General features: G+C 38.2%; 2 protein-coding genes across 2 annotated transcripts; one reads left to right on the top strand and one right to left on the bottom strand.

The window, feature by feature from the left end:
- The first annotated feature begins 14,390 nt into the window (after nt 1-14,390).
- LOC111887637 (calmodulin-binding protein 60 A) lies at nt 14,391-17,681 on the top strand. Its single transcript, XM_023883807.3, has 7 exons — nt 14,391-14,706; nt 14,982-15,072; nt 15,163-15,215; nt 15,304-15,782; nt 15,868-16,028; nt 16,487-16,687; nt 16,850-17,681. The coding sequence occupies exons 1-7, from the start codon at nt 14,600-14,602 to the stop codon at nt 17,492-17,494; spliced, it is 1,737 nt and encodes a 578-aa protein (XP_023739575.1). The 5' UTR covers nt 14,391-14,599; the 3' UTR covers nt 17,495-17,681.
- LOC111887638 (uncharacterized protein At5g50100, chloroplastic) lies at nt 17,575-19,657 on the bottom strand. Its single transcript, XM_023883808.3, has 8 exons — nt 19,340-19,657; nt 18,935-19,083; nt 18,747-18,854; nt 18,292-18,348; nt 18,151-18,216; nt 18,008-18,068; nt 17,891-17,934; nt 17,575-17,802 (listed from the first exon to the last, which is right to left on the bottom strand). The coding sequence occupies exons 1-8, from the start codon at nt 19,470-19,472 to the stop codon at nt 17,764-17,766; spliced, it is 657 nt and encodes a 218-aa protein (XP_023739576.1). The 5' UTR covers nt 19,473-19,657; the 3' UTR covers nt 17,575-17,763.

Here is a 19,657-nt window from a genome sequence, read left to right as displayed (position 1 = left end):
CCAAGAACATTCTTGGACCGTGAACACCATTAAGTGGGGGTTTTTAAGCCCCAAAACCCCTCTAAACTACCCCTAGGGCTTAGATATGACTTGTGGACTAACACCTTCGAGCTTAGAACACTAAAACCTTGCATTTTGGAGAGTAAACATGAGTTTACGGCCCAAGAACACTCTTGGACCGTAAACCCCTCTTCAAGGGCCGTGAACACCTTTTAAGGTGTTAGAAATGCCCTCAAACACCTCCTATGGCCTTGGAAAACGTCTAGAAGCAACCACCATTGAAGTAAAGGCATTAAACATCAAAGAATCATTGGACATAGGAGTTTACAGCCGTAAAACCCCCTAGGATTGGTCCATGGGTCATAAGCTCCCAAAAGGTGGCCAAATGATGCCCTAACACCCCCATTCAACTTGGAATAATGCTTAGAACTTTATACTCTATCATTTAAGGCTTAGATCTATGAAGGAAATGACCAAGTGAGAGTTTACAGCCGTAAACTCCTTGTTTAGGGTCGTGAACTCCTTAAATGGTCCATTTGTTGCCTTAAACCCATTCATATGTCTTATATTTGGAGCTAGCTTAATTCTATGAGTGAGATAAGACCATTTAGCATCCTAGAACACCCCCACCATGAGTTTACGGCCGTAAAAGCATGGGGAGTTGGTCTTAGGGCCGTAAACTCTATAAAGAGTTTACTCTTGAAGAGTAAACTCCCTATCTAGGCCATACACTCCCTTAGATGTTACCCGGGACACCCCTAGCACTTAACCAAAGTGTTTTCCACACTTTAGGATGTGTATACGTGTTTAATTAGTATTATATTTACTAATTGTATGTAAACATATGTCATCATATGTTAATAGGTCACTAAGTGTGTTCAAGTCTTTACTTGACACTAAGCCACCCAACCGGCACTTTCGTTCGATCCGCTTACAACAGGTGAGTTCATACCCCTGAATTAACCTTTTAAATGTTTTTACATGCTTTTATGGGGGGGGGGGGGAATACAAGTTAAAACATGCTAGTTATCATATCAATCATATGTGATTGATAACCCGCATGCACAAGGATTTATTACACTGTCAGTTGTTTTACCAAGTATGATACTATAAATGGTTTTCCAAAACGTTTTTACTTGTTTAAATCTTTTCTCAAATTATCTCTCGTGCTGTATGTTTTACTTCAAAACCAGTTACAACAGTATTTTAAACAAAGGTTTTCTTTACCTATATTGTTTTATCAAAATTTTAGTCAAAACTTGTTTATAAAAGGTTTTCAAAGGATTTCCAAAGGTCTTCAAGCTTATTTTACAAAAGGACAACAAGTCACAATTTTCTTAAGTTTAAAGGTTTTCCAAAGTTTTCTTCTATGCTTCTATACTTTTGCTTCGTTAAATTCTCCTACTTTGTTAGATGCTTCTACTTCTTTAAATGCTAATACTTCGTTAAGTGCTTTTACTTCGTTAATGCTACTACTTCGTTAAATGCTTCTACATCATTAAATGCATGCCTGTATTTGTATAGTTATATAAATAATGTTTAAAAGACTTAGGAAGGCTAGTTCGCCCTATTTCCTTTTCCTCATTGGGATGTGGTCTGGTGGGTATCGGATATCCGTCCGAAGGTCGTTTAAACATTAGTTATATATCATGTATACATATATGGACATAAAAGCTCTCTCTCTCTCTCTCTCTCTCTCTCTCTCTCTCGACTATTACATCTCCTTAGGTAGTAAAGGCCTCTCTCTATTATTCATGTTCCTGGAACCCTAGTAACTATTATAGGAATAGTTAGGAGACTCTATCTCTCTCTATCTCTCTCTTTCTCTCTCTCTCACTCTCTTACTTTAGAATGTGACACACTATTTCCCTCTACGGCGCTTCATTGCGCCAACGCCATGTAACCAGAGTCTCCGGGAAGGAGAGCGAACATCATGTGTATAGATCTATACGGGACTGACACTCCCACACCCTGACTACTAGCTACAGTCCGCACCGGTAAGTCCCATGGGTGACATAAAGCCACTACTACTACTACCACTACCTCTACACGTGACATGGAGGGTCATCAGATACTCTATCGTCGATCAGCATGGTTACATACGAGTTCACATTCACCCTTTGTTTTAGACCTTGCTAGCTGTATCTTTCATTTGATAATGTCTGAGGTCTGTGTTTCTTTGTTTTAGACCTTGCTAGTTGTATCTTTCATTTGATACCGTCTGGGGTCTGTGTTTCCTTTAGTTAGACTGAGCCAGGCGTATCATCCATTTGATACTCTCCTGGAGTCTATGATTTCTTTTGCCTTAGTCAGCAGTACTTTCTGCTGAGGCATATGTTATTTTCCCTAATGTTTTTACTAGTAATATACTCCTACTTTCTTTAAAGTCAAATACCGTATTTTGGGTAATGATAGTATTTCAGGGAAAATTTCTCTTTAAAACACAACACTGTCGAGTCTTGGTAGAAGACTGCTTTTAATTAGAAAATATAGGATTTTCTGGAAAGGACGCTAATACACCGTAGATTCTAAACTACTACTTTTTATAAAGTTATTTTGAATAAAATGCTTACTTACACAAATGACACTAAATACTTATGAACTCACCAGCATTTATAAAAATGCTGATACCCGCTTTCAAAATAACTTGTATTCTCAGGTCAAAAATAGATAGGTACACCCGGGAGCTTTCGTGAAGCCAGCCTAGAACCAAGTTGCATCTATACTAGTTTCTATAATACTTTGATGTCTCTATTAAATGTAACTTATGTAAAACTATTACTATTAATGCAATGGTTGTTGTACTTTGATTACTATACTGCATATATTGTGATACTTGACATGACGTCATCCATCCCAGAACGTTTCCGCTGTTCCGGTTTTGGGGTGTGACACATACCTTTCTTTTCCAGGAAGTCTATTCAACAACCCTTACCGCACCTATAAGTGCCACTGAGCTAAACTCCACTCTACACTATCCATGTAAAGCAACTGCTATTCTCGGACTCCCATATACTCCAAATCTGATCACATAACTAACAAGGTCCACGTACGGCCTCCAGCCAACTCCATCATCATGATCAATACTTGGGGGCCAGGCCATATCGATTACTATTGCATGGCAACATATTTGCTCATTCTCCGCATACAGATCCACTACACACATAAAGAGTCTTCAGCATGACTGGACCGCTTTACCGGGCCTTCAGCCTATCTGGACCACTCTCAGAACCTTCAGCATGTCTGGATCGCCCTCCTGGGCCTTCAGCCTGTCTGGACCGTTCCCCGAGCCTTCGGTCTGACTGGTACCCCTTTCGGCCTTTAGTCTATCCGGACCGCTCAAAACTGTCGTGCGTCACCCTGAATCATCATTTCCGGGAATCTCTCCCATGCAGTCTGTTCTAGCCCTCCTGGGGTTCTGAACTCCAGTTCCATTTCCGGAATCCTTTCCATGGCCTAAACCCAGGCCTCACATCGACCAACTACCTTTCCTGAAAACATGGTCTGTTCCCTGCCCCACTTGTCGATCACTTGCTCCAATCATGCCCCACTCTCGGCTAACAACACTGATAAATCTAAGCAGCTAACCAACCCTGGATACTTGCTATTTTACCGGAGAATCTTCCAATTGTCCCCACTTAGTGTACCAACTAATAACTTCCGCTGACAAACCGGCATAACTCGATCGACCTTACTTGATAAAGTTTCCCCCTCTTTTCCCGGAACTAAATCCTTTCGGGGTGAGCAATCTCCACAGAACATTCTCCCGACATTGCACATCCTAAACTCCAAGGAAGTCTGAATCCCAACTGAACACTTCCCCCATCGCAGTTGTTATTCCTAGCAACGAGATCGTATATCCTATCTTCCAATCTCCTATCCTCTTGGATGCTAACCAACTACGACCCCTAACCACTAAGGTCCTTAATCATACCATGAATCATGCGAAAAAGGCGAACATACTTACAATACCACATAATCAACCAGATAACAAGATATCAAAATGGAAACATACCCGCAGCTGCATCCGGATCTGCCCTGACCTCCTCTGCTGTAAGCTGGAAAGCGCGTCCCTGAGTCTTCGGAGGCTCCGCTCCGCCCTGACCTCCACTCGTAATCCTCAAAGTGGCCGGTGCTGGACCCTGCACCGGTCTTGCAACAAGCCGTGGACAGTTGACCCTCAAGTGTCCAACCTAATGACAAAGATAACAGATCCTCATATCCTGAGCCGGGACCGATTGACGGCAATCCCTCGCATAATGTCCCTCCTTCCCACACTTGCGACACGCACCACTGGACCTACAAACTCCGACACGATCCTTCCCACACTTCTCAAAAGTGTGGCTGCTCTGACCTCCAACCCTAGAGTCAACAGTTTTGGACTGTTTCGGCGCCGACTGCGACTGCACCGGGGCCTGCCCTCTGTTCTCGCAACTGCAACTCCATCTCTAACTCTCGCCGCAAGGCGGACTCCTGCAACTCTAACAAGGTATCACACCTCTACGTGGATACAAACTGCCTGATGTCCTTCTTGAGCATACTCAGATATCGAGACATCTGAGCTTGCTCCGAAGCAAATTCCGGGCAAAACATCGCCTTCTCAGTGAACATCCTGGTGATCTCCATCACCGACTCTAAATCCTGCTTCAGCTCCAGGAACTCCTGAGCCAACCTCTCTCTCTCTCTTAACCCGTGGAACATAACGAGTGCTGAACATCTCCAGGAACTGATCCCAAGTAACCGCAGCTCGCTGCACATCTGAATAAGATCCTGTAGTCAACCTCTACCAATCCTTCACCCCGAGCCTCAACAGGTTCAGATCGCACCTCACCCTCTGATCAGCAGGGCATGAACATGTGAAGAAACATCCCTCCACATATGACAACCATATCATAGCAACAATCTGATCCTAAAATCCATCAAAAGTAAGTGGCTTCGTATTATCGAAGTCCCGATACTGAAAACCTCGACCGGATCCTCCCCTGCCGCTGTTACAGCCGCTGTAGCTGCCGCGGCAGCCGCCTCCGCAAGAGCTGCATAACGCTCATCAAAGAACTCAACCATGGCGGTCTTGATCGACCCAAACATCTACGGCAACTCAGCTCGGAACATAGCAGCAACCTCATCATGCATGATCTCATGAATCCTGGCATCCAGCTAATCCATACTCATCTGACCAATGACCTCGGGTGGTACTGATCCACCGTGATCACCCTCTCCTAATCCCGATCCCGAACCGGATCCTACCCCGGGACGTCTCGTAATCGCCATACTGAAAATACGCCACCAGATATTCGGCATTCCTCATAATAACCCCGAGAACTAGCTCCCAACAAAAACCTAGGGGTTGTGACTTCCTTGATACGCGTATGGTTCTTGTGCTTTTAGTAGTACGGGCCCATACTACCTTCCACACCTACCCATATTTTTATCAAGTATCACCACAACACCCTAACAATAGCATATACATAACTGACACTCAATCCCCACTCCTAGAGGAGCACCACTATCCCATAACCGACCTACCGGTCTCACACAACCCTCCCATCCATGAAACTTCCACCAACCCTACAGCACTAGTGTATGCTAGCTATACATAACGCTGGACCTTATAGACTTTTGAATATCTAACTCTACCCTAAGTTCCCAATCAGACAACAACATAACATAAGGCTAAATTAAACATTCTCAGGCCATAAGATCTTAGTTTTATATAACTGCGATGCATACACTAAATAACTACAGTAATGATGTCGATTCCATATAAAGAGAACCCTAGGCTAGCAGGCATCATGTAATCAGACAATTCTATCATGCAATTCCTGAAGATCCCTAGCCTAGTACTAGCATGTTGTTCTATCATATCACACAATCAATAACTTGTATGGTATTTTGGGGTCTACTTACAGGCTCTGGCTGATCGTACCCTCTGTGTACTCCTTTACTTATTTTGAAAACCTTTTGAAAACTATTTTTTTTTTTTGAAATCTTTCCTTGATTTGAGACTGGATTCACACGAATGTTCCTCCAATTCACTCAAACCAAGGCTCTTATACCAACTTGTAACACCCATAAAATTTGAGCCAATTTAAAACATTTGATTTCATTCAAAAACCATTAAGTTCATACATCTTGTTTTCAAAATAGTTTAAACATTAGAGTATCCCCCAGAACCATATTACATAAATCGTAAAACATGAGGAGCGATACGATCACGCCTTCGCCTTGCCACGATTTCCTGAAGTACATGAAACAATACACTGAACTGTACGCCCGAAAGCTTAGTGAGTTACCCCCAAAATACCAACCACACATAAACATACTCATAACATATCACAAATAGAACAGCTATGCACATCAGGTCTACTGTGTGATTGGTCCGCCCGCACTGGGCCTTCAGTCCACCTGGTCCACCCTCCGAGTCTAGCCATGTACATCGAGTCTACAGTGTGATTGGTCCACCCGCACCGGGCCTTCAATCCACCTGGTCCACTCTCTGAGTCTGCAGTATGACTGGTCCGCCCACACCGGGCCTTCAGTCGGCCTGGTCCACTCTCCGAGCATCGGCACATCTGGTCCGCCCTCTTGGGGGCCTTCAGCCTATCCGGACAGCTCGCTGGGCCTTCGAAATATCCGGTCCGCCCTGGATATGTTGGCCTACAGCACAAAGTAGGACCCGCCTCAACCCAACCCCTGTCAAATAACCATGTGCACATAAAACAATTAATCACATAACAAATCCTTAACCAGACAAACAATCTAACAGATCACATAGCATATCAACATCCTAACCAGGATTCCGACCTAACCGGTCACTAGCATAACATTACCCTATATACCGGGTACGGACCTTAACCAGGTCACTAACATAACATTACCCTAAATATCGGGTACCGACCTTAACCATGTCACTAACATAACATTACCCTAAATACCGGGTACCGACCTTAACCAGGTCACTAACACAACATTAGCCTAAATACCGGGTACCGACCTTAACCAGGTCACTAACATAACACCATCCTAAATACCAGGATGTAGATCTAGCAAAGCAATAACATAACAACAATACCCGGATTTCTATCCGATAAAGGGCCGGCCTTGGTGCCATAGACCCTGTCGATATAGTGAGGATAACTAACCTGCAATTACCGACTGAAGAGATAAGACCAAGTTGCTCCGACCACTGACACGAACTTCACCATAGAACACTACCAAAGAACCAATACCAAAATTACCAAAATACCCTTGGAAGTCAAACTGGTCAACTCTTGGTCAAAGTCAAAGTCCTCAGTCAAAGCCAACCTTCCTGGTTGAATCTACTCGCAGAGTCAACCCGTCGAGTTCTTATACTCAGAAAACTCGCATAACACGACTCAACTCGCCGAGTCGCCCCAAGACCCGTCGAGTTCAACGATTTCGGAATTCCATCCTGTCTAACTCACTGATTCGCCAACCGACTCACTAATCCAAAGCTTTAACCAAAAGAGGTTGGGTTCTGCGACCAGACTCTCCGAGTCCAAGGCAATCTTCAACATACTCGCCGAGTTGTTCTTCCAACTCGCCAAGTCCATGCACATGTTCATACAACTCGTCGAGTACACCCATGTGACTCACCGAGTCTCTCCAGTTCTCAATCCATACAGTGGCTTTTCGAGCCATGTAGGGGCTCCAATCCATAAATTCACTCTTCTACAGTCTAACCCTCACATAAAGTTGCAAACTTTACGTGAAACCAAGGAGATATAGGCCCAAAACACACTAGGGCTAGGGTTAAGGACTAGGGGGCTTCACCAACAACTCTTAAACAGAAGCTTTAAGACAATTTGGACCATCATAAGCCTAGATCTGGAGTAGCAACCTCAGATCTAAGCCTCTAACTCGAAATAGCTCTCAATCATACCAAAAATGCCCCAAATCTTAAATGATAATAGATCTAGATGCAAAAGAGCCCAAGCAACAGATTATTACCTCCAATATATGCCCCAACTGAAGTAGATCTTGGATCTACACCACTCCTTTGCAGCAAGCCTCTTGATCTTCAAGCCCCTTTCCAAGATTTTCTCTTCCAAAGCTCTATTCTCTCTGTTAATGGAGGCTCACTCGATTCTAGGGTTTCTGGATCTCAAAAGGGTAGCAAAGAGGTTGAGGGTGGGTTATAATGTGCTTTATATAAGGCACAACCCCCGGGATTAGGGTTTTCTCTCTTCAGTACCAACTCGTCGAGTCCAAGCCGCCGACTCGGCGAGTTGGCCACTTAAACCCACGACAAATCCCACTCTGACTCGGCGAGTAAGCATGCCTACTCGTCGAGTTCCTTCCCTTAATTTACACTTTAAGTCCTTTAACTTCTTGCTTCCAAACTTGGGATGTTACACTTTATGTGTTATTGCATATGATTATAATTAAGGTAAATATGATAAGATTATTTGTTATTTATTAAGCTTTGCTTTGATGTTTTTATGATTGTCAGTGCAAGTAAAACGGATAAAGGAAAAAGCGTGATATAGTAGCCATATAGTCTTTTTTTCAACTAAATTATAAATTTAATGATGGATTTTGATATTTTGCAAAACCCAGCTCGATCCTGTTAATTCTATTTTATATGTGTATGATAAGCACTTGTAAAATAAGTTAATGTAATTACGCTCTTGTTGTTTCAACAAATTAAGTGTACGTGTACTTTATTTTAGTCGAGTGCTACAAGAACTATTTTTAGGTGTGGTAAAATTGGATGGTTGGAGGTGGTATTTATAATATAAAAAATTGAATTAAAAAAAATCAATATTAAGAGTGTGTGAGACAGAAAAAAAAAAAAAAAAAAAAAAAAAAAAAAAAAAAAAAAAAAAAAAAAAAAAAACATGTATGTGTGTGTGATATATGGTAGCCGAGCTCAAGATGTGCCACACATCAAGGTGGTGTGCACCTTGGCTTAGCTAGCAAACCATGACCTAAGCCACACCAACTACCAATAGCTTTAGATTGTGTTTGGCAAACCATATTGTAAGTTAGTATTTTTTTTTTTTAATTTATTTGAGTTGTCAACAAAACCAAAAATATTTTTTTAATTTGTTTGAGTTGTCAATAAAACCAAAAAACAAAATAAGTTATAAGCTAATTTGTTACTAAGGTGTTATTTGTTTTTTGTAAAAACCTTTTAAGGCTTCTTATTGGCGGTGCAGCACACACGTAACACTTTTAATCTTGCAGTTGTTTGTTTTTTAGAAGTCTTCAGAGTTAAAAACTTATACGCGTGTTGGCGCAACACGTGTATTGTCTCTTCCCATATCTTCTTCTTCTTTTTTCTTGCTGAAATCTTGATTATATATTGTTGAAATCTTATTTTACATTTTTTTTTATTCTTGTTGAATTTTTTTTCGTTTTTTTATATTGAATAATGATAATTTCTTGATGAAACATCATTACTTTTAGCTAAAATATATTTACTTTTTGTAGAAATATCATTATTTTTTGTTAAAATATCATAAATTTTTGATGAAATGTCATACATTATTATATTTTCGGTATTAAAAAACTATTTTTGGTTTATAAAATCAGTTTATTTTGATTTTTTAATATCTGCAGCAGCATGCAGATGTTAAAAAAAACAAAAACAAAAACAAATACATTTCTGATTACAGTCTGCAGTCGTTTGGTTCACCTCTTCTACTGCTGAGGGTTACGGTCCATAAATTAATGAATTTTTTTTTGCTTTAAGAAACAAACACCACCTACCATTTTGAAAAGGTTTTTGACATTCTTCAAAATTTGAGGAGCTTTTTGACATTCTTCCGATTTTACCCTTCAAAATATATTCGGACGCATGAAATCAGTACCATAATCCCGTGACTTGTTTATCTTACAAATATGTTCCCTCCAAATCGCAACAAACTCATAACGTTTTCCCTCCACCGTCGATTTCATAGTACCAAATTTTCAAGTCGGTTTCTACAAAGCAATCTTCAATCGGCTTCAAGGTTAGTATCGTTTTCATATCAGGTAATTGTGTTTTTGTTATGTTAATCGTAATTGGCCGTTACAATGATTTGTTATGCCTTTGATAATTCAGTATCATAACACGAATGTTTTCTTTTTAATTCGGGTTGTCAGAGCTTCAAACGGATTCAAGGTTAGTAATCTTGTTTAATCAACTTCTTGTTTCTCCAATTTATATGATCTGGGTAAGAGCAATTTTATAGTCATTTATATGATTTCAAGTGCGGGGCAATGCGATTGTCTGTAATTGCCTGCATGTCATTGTATGCCCTTCTTGATTTCTTGGTTCCTAATTGTATTAACCAGTTTCCTAATTACTAACAAGATAAGTAAGTCCAAGAGTTCATAACCCAATAAAAAACTTGTATTACAGATAAATCTTAGCAACATGTAATAATTAATCTACATTTAATTTATATACCGTTAATCTTCTCAAATACATCAACATCTTTATTTGCTCTTGAAACAATTTGATCAAAATGTCATCTAAGCTAAGCCCAAATCGCCATTAAAAAACCATCATAGTAAGAACCATGTTAAACGATAAACCATTATGCATCTTGTAACAAGCTAAAAGATCATCAAGGTAGTATAAAACCGTAAAAAATTAACAAATTCAGTTCTTTTAATTGATGCTCACATTGTGTTAGACAAAATGTCTAAAAGAGATGCCAACCATATGGCAGAAAATTACTTAATGGATTAGCCCGGCAAATACGGAATATACTTAGTACTTGGGGTCGATTATGGGTTTTTATATTCGGGTTAATAGGAAAAAAATTAAAGAATTATAATTTATCAAGGAGCTTTATATAATTTCCGCCATTCCTTAATAATTTCATGGAGCAAAACAATTAAACTTTTGGACTTTAAATTTCTATGCATCCAATATTTTTTAAAGAAATCTTGGTTGACTATATCACAAGTACTAGGAATAGAAGATGTTCATGTTGGGGACAATTTCTTTCATTTTTTCAATATCTTGTTGAAATTGAGATCATTAGTCTTGCTAACATGAAAAAAAAAAAGTATTAAATATGGATTCTAAGAAAGATACTGAAGAAGTGGTAACTTGGAACGCCGAGAATATCGTAAAATTTTATGAGGTTTGTATCGACTACAACTCATGAGATGGCGAGAGATAGAAGATATTTTTACAAAAAAAGTTTGTTAACGATGTAACTTAAAAGATTAAAGAACAAGAATGATAGCATGAATAATGGCGCCTTAGGAAAAATTTTAAAAACGGGAGAAACTGGTTTAGGTTGGAATCCAACCACTAGAAAACTAGATTGTTCGGGTGAATGGTGGGACAGAAAGCTAAAGGTATTACTTTGATATTTTTATTTGTAGTATTGAGTCTTCTTTTGATATTTTAGTGTCTTATTAACTAATTTTTCAGGAGAAATCCAATGCAAAGAAGTAGCAACACAAGGGAGTTTATCCATAGTTTGAGCATGTGTTTCCAACCAATGCTCAAGAGTTTTTAATCGTGTACATTCATCTCTTAGAAGTTTTACCGAATGTGAATGATATGCAGAGGGGAGGATGAGGTCACCGAGGATGAGGTCACCGATGAAAGTAAGGAAAGAAACAGGAAGGGAATGTGAATGTGAATGATATGACTTTGTAGGTGTTTATGGCAGATTCGAGGTGATGTAGGTAGTCGGATTGGGTGGTGAGATTATTTAGGGATTTTAATGAAAAGGATTCCAATTAACTTAATAACATAAATAATAATTTAAAATTTAAAAAAATATCATAAGGACAAAATAATATCTTTAACAGTGGCGGAGACCAAAGATTCCAAAAAAAAAAAAAAAAACTGTCCATTTAAAAGTAATAATAATAATAATAAAGACCAACAATGCAGATTATCACAAACTACTACAAGGACCGTATGCAGATTAGTCTAGTTAATATTTATATCTATATTTTACAATATCACCGATATAAAACAATGCACCAAGAATGGGGTTCAAAAACTATTTATTTTAATACAACATAAAAAATTTATTGTATACATAGTTTAAGAAAAAAAATATATATACATGTTAAAGATCAACTCCTGACACGCACAAAAAGTTTGGTGGAGATTTCGTTGCATTCCTAGTTTTGGAATTGTCTTGATGTCTTTAGCGTTTTTTTTTTTTTTCAAAAAGGCTTTTTGATTTGTAGATCACATGCTATTTTAATATTTAACTCCCGAATCACACAAAAAGTGGGGTGCGATTTAGTTCTGTACGACATTTCGTGTGCTTTACGACTAATATTTAAATACTCGTAATATATTTCGAATCGACGGTTTTTGCTTGAAGTCAAACCAAGGAAGCTTCCTCTAACAAAACGACTAGTTTAAAACTTATATAGTTATTAGTTAATAGAGAATTTCTATCTACTTAACTTTGTTTAAAGATATGAATTCTAGTATATATATATATATATATATATATATATATATATATATATATATATATATATATATATATATATATATATATATATATATATATATATATATATATATATATATATTAATCATAAACAACTAAGTTAAAACATAAAGTAAAAATATTGGGATGCAATCTGAGGTGCAACAATGGGCGATAGAGGGTCACAATGATCATGTTATGATTGTCAATCAAAAGGTAATAACTTTACTTTGGAAGCCACCAAGTTAACAAATTCATAAAAGTTAATATGGAAACTTAAATCACACCTCAACAAGTGTAATCAAACATCAAACACTATAAAATATATAACACCGATTGGCTCCCACGACCTTTTGGTAAAAACAGGACTCTAAAAATCTGATTATAATAATAACTCATCTTGAATAACATAATTGTGAATTAAGATAATTTTTTAAAGCCCTAAACACATCTCATCTCATATAAAAGAAAGGAGAACCCAAAATATGTAATCTGAAATGTAAATACAATGTACGAAATATCTGATTTCAAATTGTTTTATGTCTAATCTGAATAGTCCGATATAAAATTAGGTTAGTTGGAAATTGACCATTTACGAATAAATGATTATTTTTTAAAACGCTTAACTTATATATGTTAACGTTTCTTAAGATCGTATAATCATTGACGTGAAAAACAAGGGAAAATGACTTATTAAGGTAACTAACTATTTCAATTGTTCATATATAGGTAATGTTCTTTTTTTTGTACACATTAAGGTAACTAACTTGTTGTGTTTGTTCACATTTAGGTAATATGACCGGCTATCACCTGTTTTTGCTTATGTGGCATCCACCTGGCATTTGACTTGAATTCGTTGCACCTACGTGGCATGGTGCATATATGGGAAAATGACTTATTAAGGTAACTAACTATTTCAGTTGTCCATATATAGGTAATGTTCTTTTTTTTTGTACACATTAAGGTAACTAACTTGTTCTGTTTGTTCATATTTAGGTAATATGACCGGCTATCAACTGTTTTTGCTTATGTGGCATCCACCTGGCATATGACTTGAATACGTTGTACCTACGTGGCATGGTGCATATATTGTCTTCATTCGATTACACTATAACTGTGTCATACGATTCCACCCCTAATTCTAAACCCTAGATCGATCGACGATGGCTTCTTCTTCCTCATCTTATTCTTCAAAATGATAAGATGAATTTCAAGCTGATCATCCATGTGATTGCGGTTTACCATCTTGTGTGAAGATTTCAAGAACTCCTGCAACATATTCAACAATATTGATTTACCATCGAGTTTTGACAAACTCTAAATTTTCTTCCTGGGTTGTCAGGAGTTCTTGAAATCTTCACACGAGATGGTAAGCCACAATCACATAGATGATCAGCTTGAAATTTATCTTGTCGTTTTGAAGAATAAGATGAGGAAGAAGAAACAAAACAAGTCATATGCCAGGTGGATGCCACGTAGATGCAACGTATTCAAGTCAAATGCCAGGTGGATGCCACATAAGCAAAAACAGGTGATAGCCGGTCATATTACCTAAATATGAACAAACAGAACAAGTTAGTTACCTTAATGTGTACAAAAAAAAAGAACATTACCTATATATGGACAACTGAAATAGTTAGTTACCTTAATAAGTCATTTTCCCATATATGCACCATACCACGTAGGTGCAATGAATTCAAGTCAAATGCCAGGTGGATGCCACATAAGCAAAAACAGGTGATAGCCGGTCATATTACCTAAATATGAACAAACACAACAAGTTAGTTACCTTAATGTGTACAAAAAAAAGAACATTACCTATATATGAACAATTGAAATAGTTAGTTACCTTAATAAGTCATTTTCCCGAAAAACAATTACTAAAAAACGTTACTTTTTTGTATGCTTTCATCATTCGTCTGAATGGTCTCAAATCATCTCATTAAATTCCATCGAGTTCAGGTATTCCGTATCCCACAGCGAAAAGTGTGGATGTGGGTGTGGTCTGGTCGGCCTCCGACGCCACGTGTCTCACTCTTCTATATATAGAAAAACCAATTCTAATCTAAGAAAGCAACTTCTTTCTGAAAGTTAAACTGCAAGTAACTGCAGCCGCCGGCATATTCCAGCTACTCCGCCGTTCTCTGCAGAAGCTAGCAACAAAATCGATAATGGCGTCGGATCGACAGCAATTCGAAGAAGGGAGCACCAACGACTACGGATCAGAACTAAACACAAGTCCCACCGACGAGCTTGCGGCGGTCTCCGCCTTAGCAAGGTAAAACAGTAAACACACTCTCCTCCGTCACAGTCGGCGCTCGTAGATGAGCTTTTAATCTCTTAGAAAAAAAATCAAATTGAACGCTACTTCAACGGTAGCGATCGTATTCGTGTGTGATTTAAATTTTGGGGAAGGAGGCATGAGTTCTAGAGGAAACTCAAAATCAGGTCTCGCTCCCCGTTTGAGAAACCTGAAATTGGAAGGTTTTCTCACAAATAGTTTTTTGGTTTACCTCCGTCTCTGTTATAGTAATGGTATGCTTTGTTCTGTAGAAGCGCAGGGGAGTTGATGATAATCCAAACGTTACACCGTTTTATCGGGCCTGTTCTTATACCAATCCTTAAGCCTCTGATTCGTGAAATTGTAAGTTCTCTGTCTCTGTATGAATCAATATTGATGACCTGTTGTTGTTGTGCATAAGTAGAAGATAACCGATAGTCCATAAATTTCCAGGTAACAGAGCAGGTTGGATTGGCTAAGTTGGAGCTTTTGGCTAGAATGAAAGAGTAAATTTAAACCAGTTGTTATCCAAATAAAGTGGAACCTTTAATTAAATGATCTTTTACTGATATACATGACTTATATAATCATCAGGAACCCTGCAAACGAGGCAAGTACTTCAGTTCCCAAAAGACTAAAGCTACTGTTCAGAAACAGGATTTCCCTTCCAGTATACACAGGAAAGCGTCTTTCAGGAGAGAATGGAAGCACCATTGAAATAGTCTTGGTTGATGCTCTCACTGAGCAGATTGTGAATACAGGGATCGAATCTACAGCAAGACTGGAAATAGTTGGTTTTCGTGTAGGTGATGATGATGATGGTTGGACATTTGAAGACTTTCAAGAAAGGATTCTGAGTGAAAAGAAAGGAAAAAGCATCCTCCAAGGAGATACTTGCTTGCAGCTAAAAGAAGGCGTTTGTTCCCTGAGTAAAATTTCTTTTACTCATAATTCAGAAAACACCAAAAACGGTTTGTATAGATTAGGGGCAGGAGTTGTGGATGCTACGTTAATGAACAGAGTGGAAGTAGCAAGGACAGAAGCCTTTCTAATGAAAGACGGACGCACTACCTGTAAGTATTATTTTAATATTAAAATGTTCTCGATTTGCATAAAAGTTATTATCTTATTGATATATTGGTGCTCCTTTGTGTGTAGATTATGAAAAACACCTTCACCCATGTTTGTTAGATAAGGTGTGTCATTTACAACATATCAGCTATAAGGGTACACGCTATAAACGTCTGAAAGATGAAGGGGTGTTCACTGTGAAGGATTTTCTGACTCTTCTCTACACAGATCCAAAACGGCTTCAAGATGTAGCTACATATTTCTCTTATCTTTCTATTACTGTTGATATCGACCTCTACCTACTTTTTCAGCTTCAAGGATACACCTATATCATCCACTTCCTCAAAAGAACATAGTCAACACAAGCCCCTTCTTTCTTCATACTAGATGCAATGCAGATATAATGCCCTGTGTAGGGAATTGGACTACGATTGCAATTAATGTCAATGGGACAAAAGTTGCAATTGTTGTTCCACCAAATAAGGTGGGACAGATATCTCGTCCATGAAAATGACGTGAATGCCCTCCTCGTCATCCTCATTGGAAATACCCTAGAAAGCTTTTTCAGTCCAGTCCAGTTGAGTCTCATCCTGTGTAACAAACGCAGCCTAAATGTTTCTAAGCTTCATTTTTCATGTATATTAAACGAGAACCTGCATACTCTAGCTAATATTAATATAACTTTTTTTATTTTGACATTTTGCAGATTCTTAAACTTACAGCTTCTTCTAACATCTGGAATGACATTGTAAACAATGCTCAGGCATCCAATGGGATGTTTTTGTACCTTGATCCAAGTACACAAGGGAAAACTGGTGTGGTTCTTAATTCCAAACTACAACCAAAGGGATTAATAGAAGAACCTCATAAGTACATACCAGCTGACCAGCTATCTACCAAACAAAAGGTAAGATGGGGCCTCTATTGTTTTTGGATTAAGTGCTGAATGGTTATATGAAGTCCGTATGGACCAAGTGTTTTGCTATTTCTTTTCTTTTCTATGTAAATGACCATTTTGCCTTTTTGACACTTGAACAAACAATATTCACTCTTTAATCTCTATTAACAGGTGGACAATAAAGAGTTAGTAGTGTTTGCATCTCAACACTTTAAGATGCTCCACTCTTTCGAAGATGAGACTTGTCTTAAGAAACATCTTATTTCGTGCTCATTCTCATTACCATCTCCCAACCAAAGTTTGGGGACTTCCAATGTGAATGATGGACCACGTCTCACAAGAAATGGAGCCTCTGAATATGAACGGGGGAAAGCAATAGTCCATGTTGATAATGAGAAGACATATTCAGGGAACCACCATGAAGAAGATATGTCAGCTTTAGAAAGTCCAATCACTGAACAGCATGCCCATAATCCTACAGAGCCAGGTACCTCTTTTCAGGATGTTGAGTCACCAGTGCATACGTGTGAGCATATGAACAATTCAACTGTCCTTGGTCAGTGTATGGACTGTTTGTTCAATGACCCAAATTTCCTTGAAAATATACACGACTTTCTAAACCATGATTCTTTGAATTTCAATTCCAACTCCGATGTTATGATGGTGACTACTCAGACTGTTTCCATCTGTACTATTGAACGTGCCCGGACAAGATGGACAAAAGTGTCCAAATTGCTAAGGCGGAATTCCGTAAGGGAAAGGATTATTAGTCTTACAGAAGGGATGCAAGCTCTCAAAAAGCAGAGGTGTTGTTAAAATGGTATGTGATCATTAATCACACAATTCACGATTGTTTTTCCATTGCTGCCTAATGAATCTCATGTACAGTTGTACCATTCTTTTTAACTCTTATGTTTGTAGCATATATTTGGTTATTGATGCTTTTGTCATTGTAAGCACATCACAATTCTTACATGTATATATATATTCAGCTATTATTGCATCAAGTTGCTATTGTATAGTACAACATCTTTGTGTCATGCCTTTAAAATATATGGACATGAAAAATCTTGCCTGGATGTGAATTACATCCTACAACTCTTGCTGTCGTTGCATATTTCATCCTGCCAATTTTGAACCAGTAAATTAATTTCAAAACTCTATTACTAGATGTTGATAAATTAAACAGCCATTGATAAAATAAATACCAACCTTTTTCTTTCTAGCCTCCAAAACTTGTTCTAAAGGTGGTCGACCTAAATACACAACAATGTTAACCAGTGGAAGAAAAACTCAGGACATATGTATGAGTCTAGCTAGTTGACAAACCTGTGACTTGAAGACGATATTTAGCCCAAACACCATAAACAGCATCGGCTATTGTTGCCACCTGTCGATAACATGTTTTTAGGATCAATGTCCAAGTGTCACCAATGCAAGCATGACAGGTGTGATTTGGTGAGATGACTTACAGGCTCGTATTTGGTAATTGCATAAACCCATCCAAGATCAACTGCCTCATATAACTTCCTGAACGCCTGCACAAGTTTTTTTTTATCATGTTCAATTACAAAAAAACCATATGAGTACCCAAAAGAAACTTAGAATAATACCTCAACATTAGTGACTACAGTTCCATCAGACATGATTGCATGAATCTTTCCCATAGCCTAAAAATGTTGATAGATGTTATAGTATGTTATAGTACTGCTATGAACTGGCTTTATAAGATAAAATCAAAACAAGAACAGACGATCAAAAGCTTCTTGTATTGAGTAAAATCACTCAAAGACGCCAAATAACATGGATATAACCCTAATGTTTTGCTAGTGATTTGAGAGCCTAGCCTCTCCCAGTGCTAAGATTACCAGATTTCACAAAAGATAATGCCACACTCCTTTCCTCTTCCCTCTTGTAAACATTTTTTCATAACAAAATACCTAAATTGCCCCTCCACTAATAAGATTCTCTTTATTTGCTGATTTGTCTATATTACCCTTGTCTAACTACGTGACTGAAGTGGATGTGTAGCAAACAAAAAGAATGGTACAAGATATTACTAACATACAGTTTCATAGTCTAGGCCTTGATTATCATCTGGTGAATAATCGTCTGAACTTATATCAACAAAGTTGATTGCGTTGTAGTTCTTATTCCTTTCCTTTAGAATGTTAACCTAGCAACAAGAAACATGATTAAGTTTAAATAATGCTCGAATTGATAAATCATGGCTTATGTATATACACAACTGCATACCTCACGCATGCAAAGTGGACAATCACCATCATAAAGCATTTTAACCTTCCACTTTGGGGGAGATTGCATTTGATCTCCATTTTCCCCTTTCATTGGAGTTATAGGATCTGTTGTTGCCTCTTGTATTGCTCTAACAGAAAATCGGAATCCTATTACCATTAACAATAGTATGGAACGCATCTGATTAGTAATTAGAGAATAATATCTGTAATTGAAGTTTTATTTGATTATAGAGGCAAATTGGAAGGAAACCAGATTCAGTAGTTAGCAGTATCAATAACTACGTTGAATTTCATAGAAATGTTCGTTTATACATGTGCGATTAAAAAAGCAATCGAGAATTCAACACATACTGGAGATGCAAAGTACACAAACATAACTGAGATCAATTACTGATTGGTTTACCAGTTGGAGAAAGAGGGTAAGAGATGGATCGATGACGATGATTTGAAGCAGAAACCACAAATGGCCGTAGATACAAATTCGCAGGCGTCAATTGTCGCCTTCCGATAGAACCTGCTACTGCCCTAAACGCCATCGAATTGTTTGAATTCACCTACGTTTTCCCCAAAGAATCGAGTGTTTTGAACTCAAAATAAGGAAGGAGGAGCAGATGGCGGTTTTAGTGGTAGTTGTACGTGGCGCCACCTTGGTCATCCAGTTTTCACCAATCGCGGTTTCACCTCGTGTCTCATGTACACGGTGGAACACTAGCCACTACGA

Source organism: Lactuca sativa, chromosome 4 (assembly GCF_002870075.4).
Source record: "Lactuca sativa cultivar Salinas chromosome 4, Lsat_Salinas_v11, whole genome shotgun sequence".
NCBI lineage: Eukaryota > Viridiplantae > Streptophyta > Magnoliopsida > Asterales > Asteraceae > Lactuca > Lactuca sativa.
This window is presented reverse-complemented; position numbering and strand designations above follow the sequence as displayed.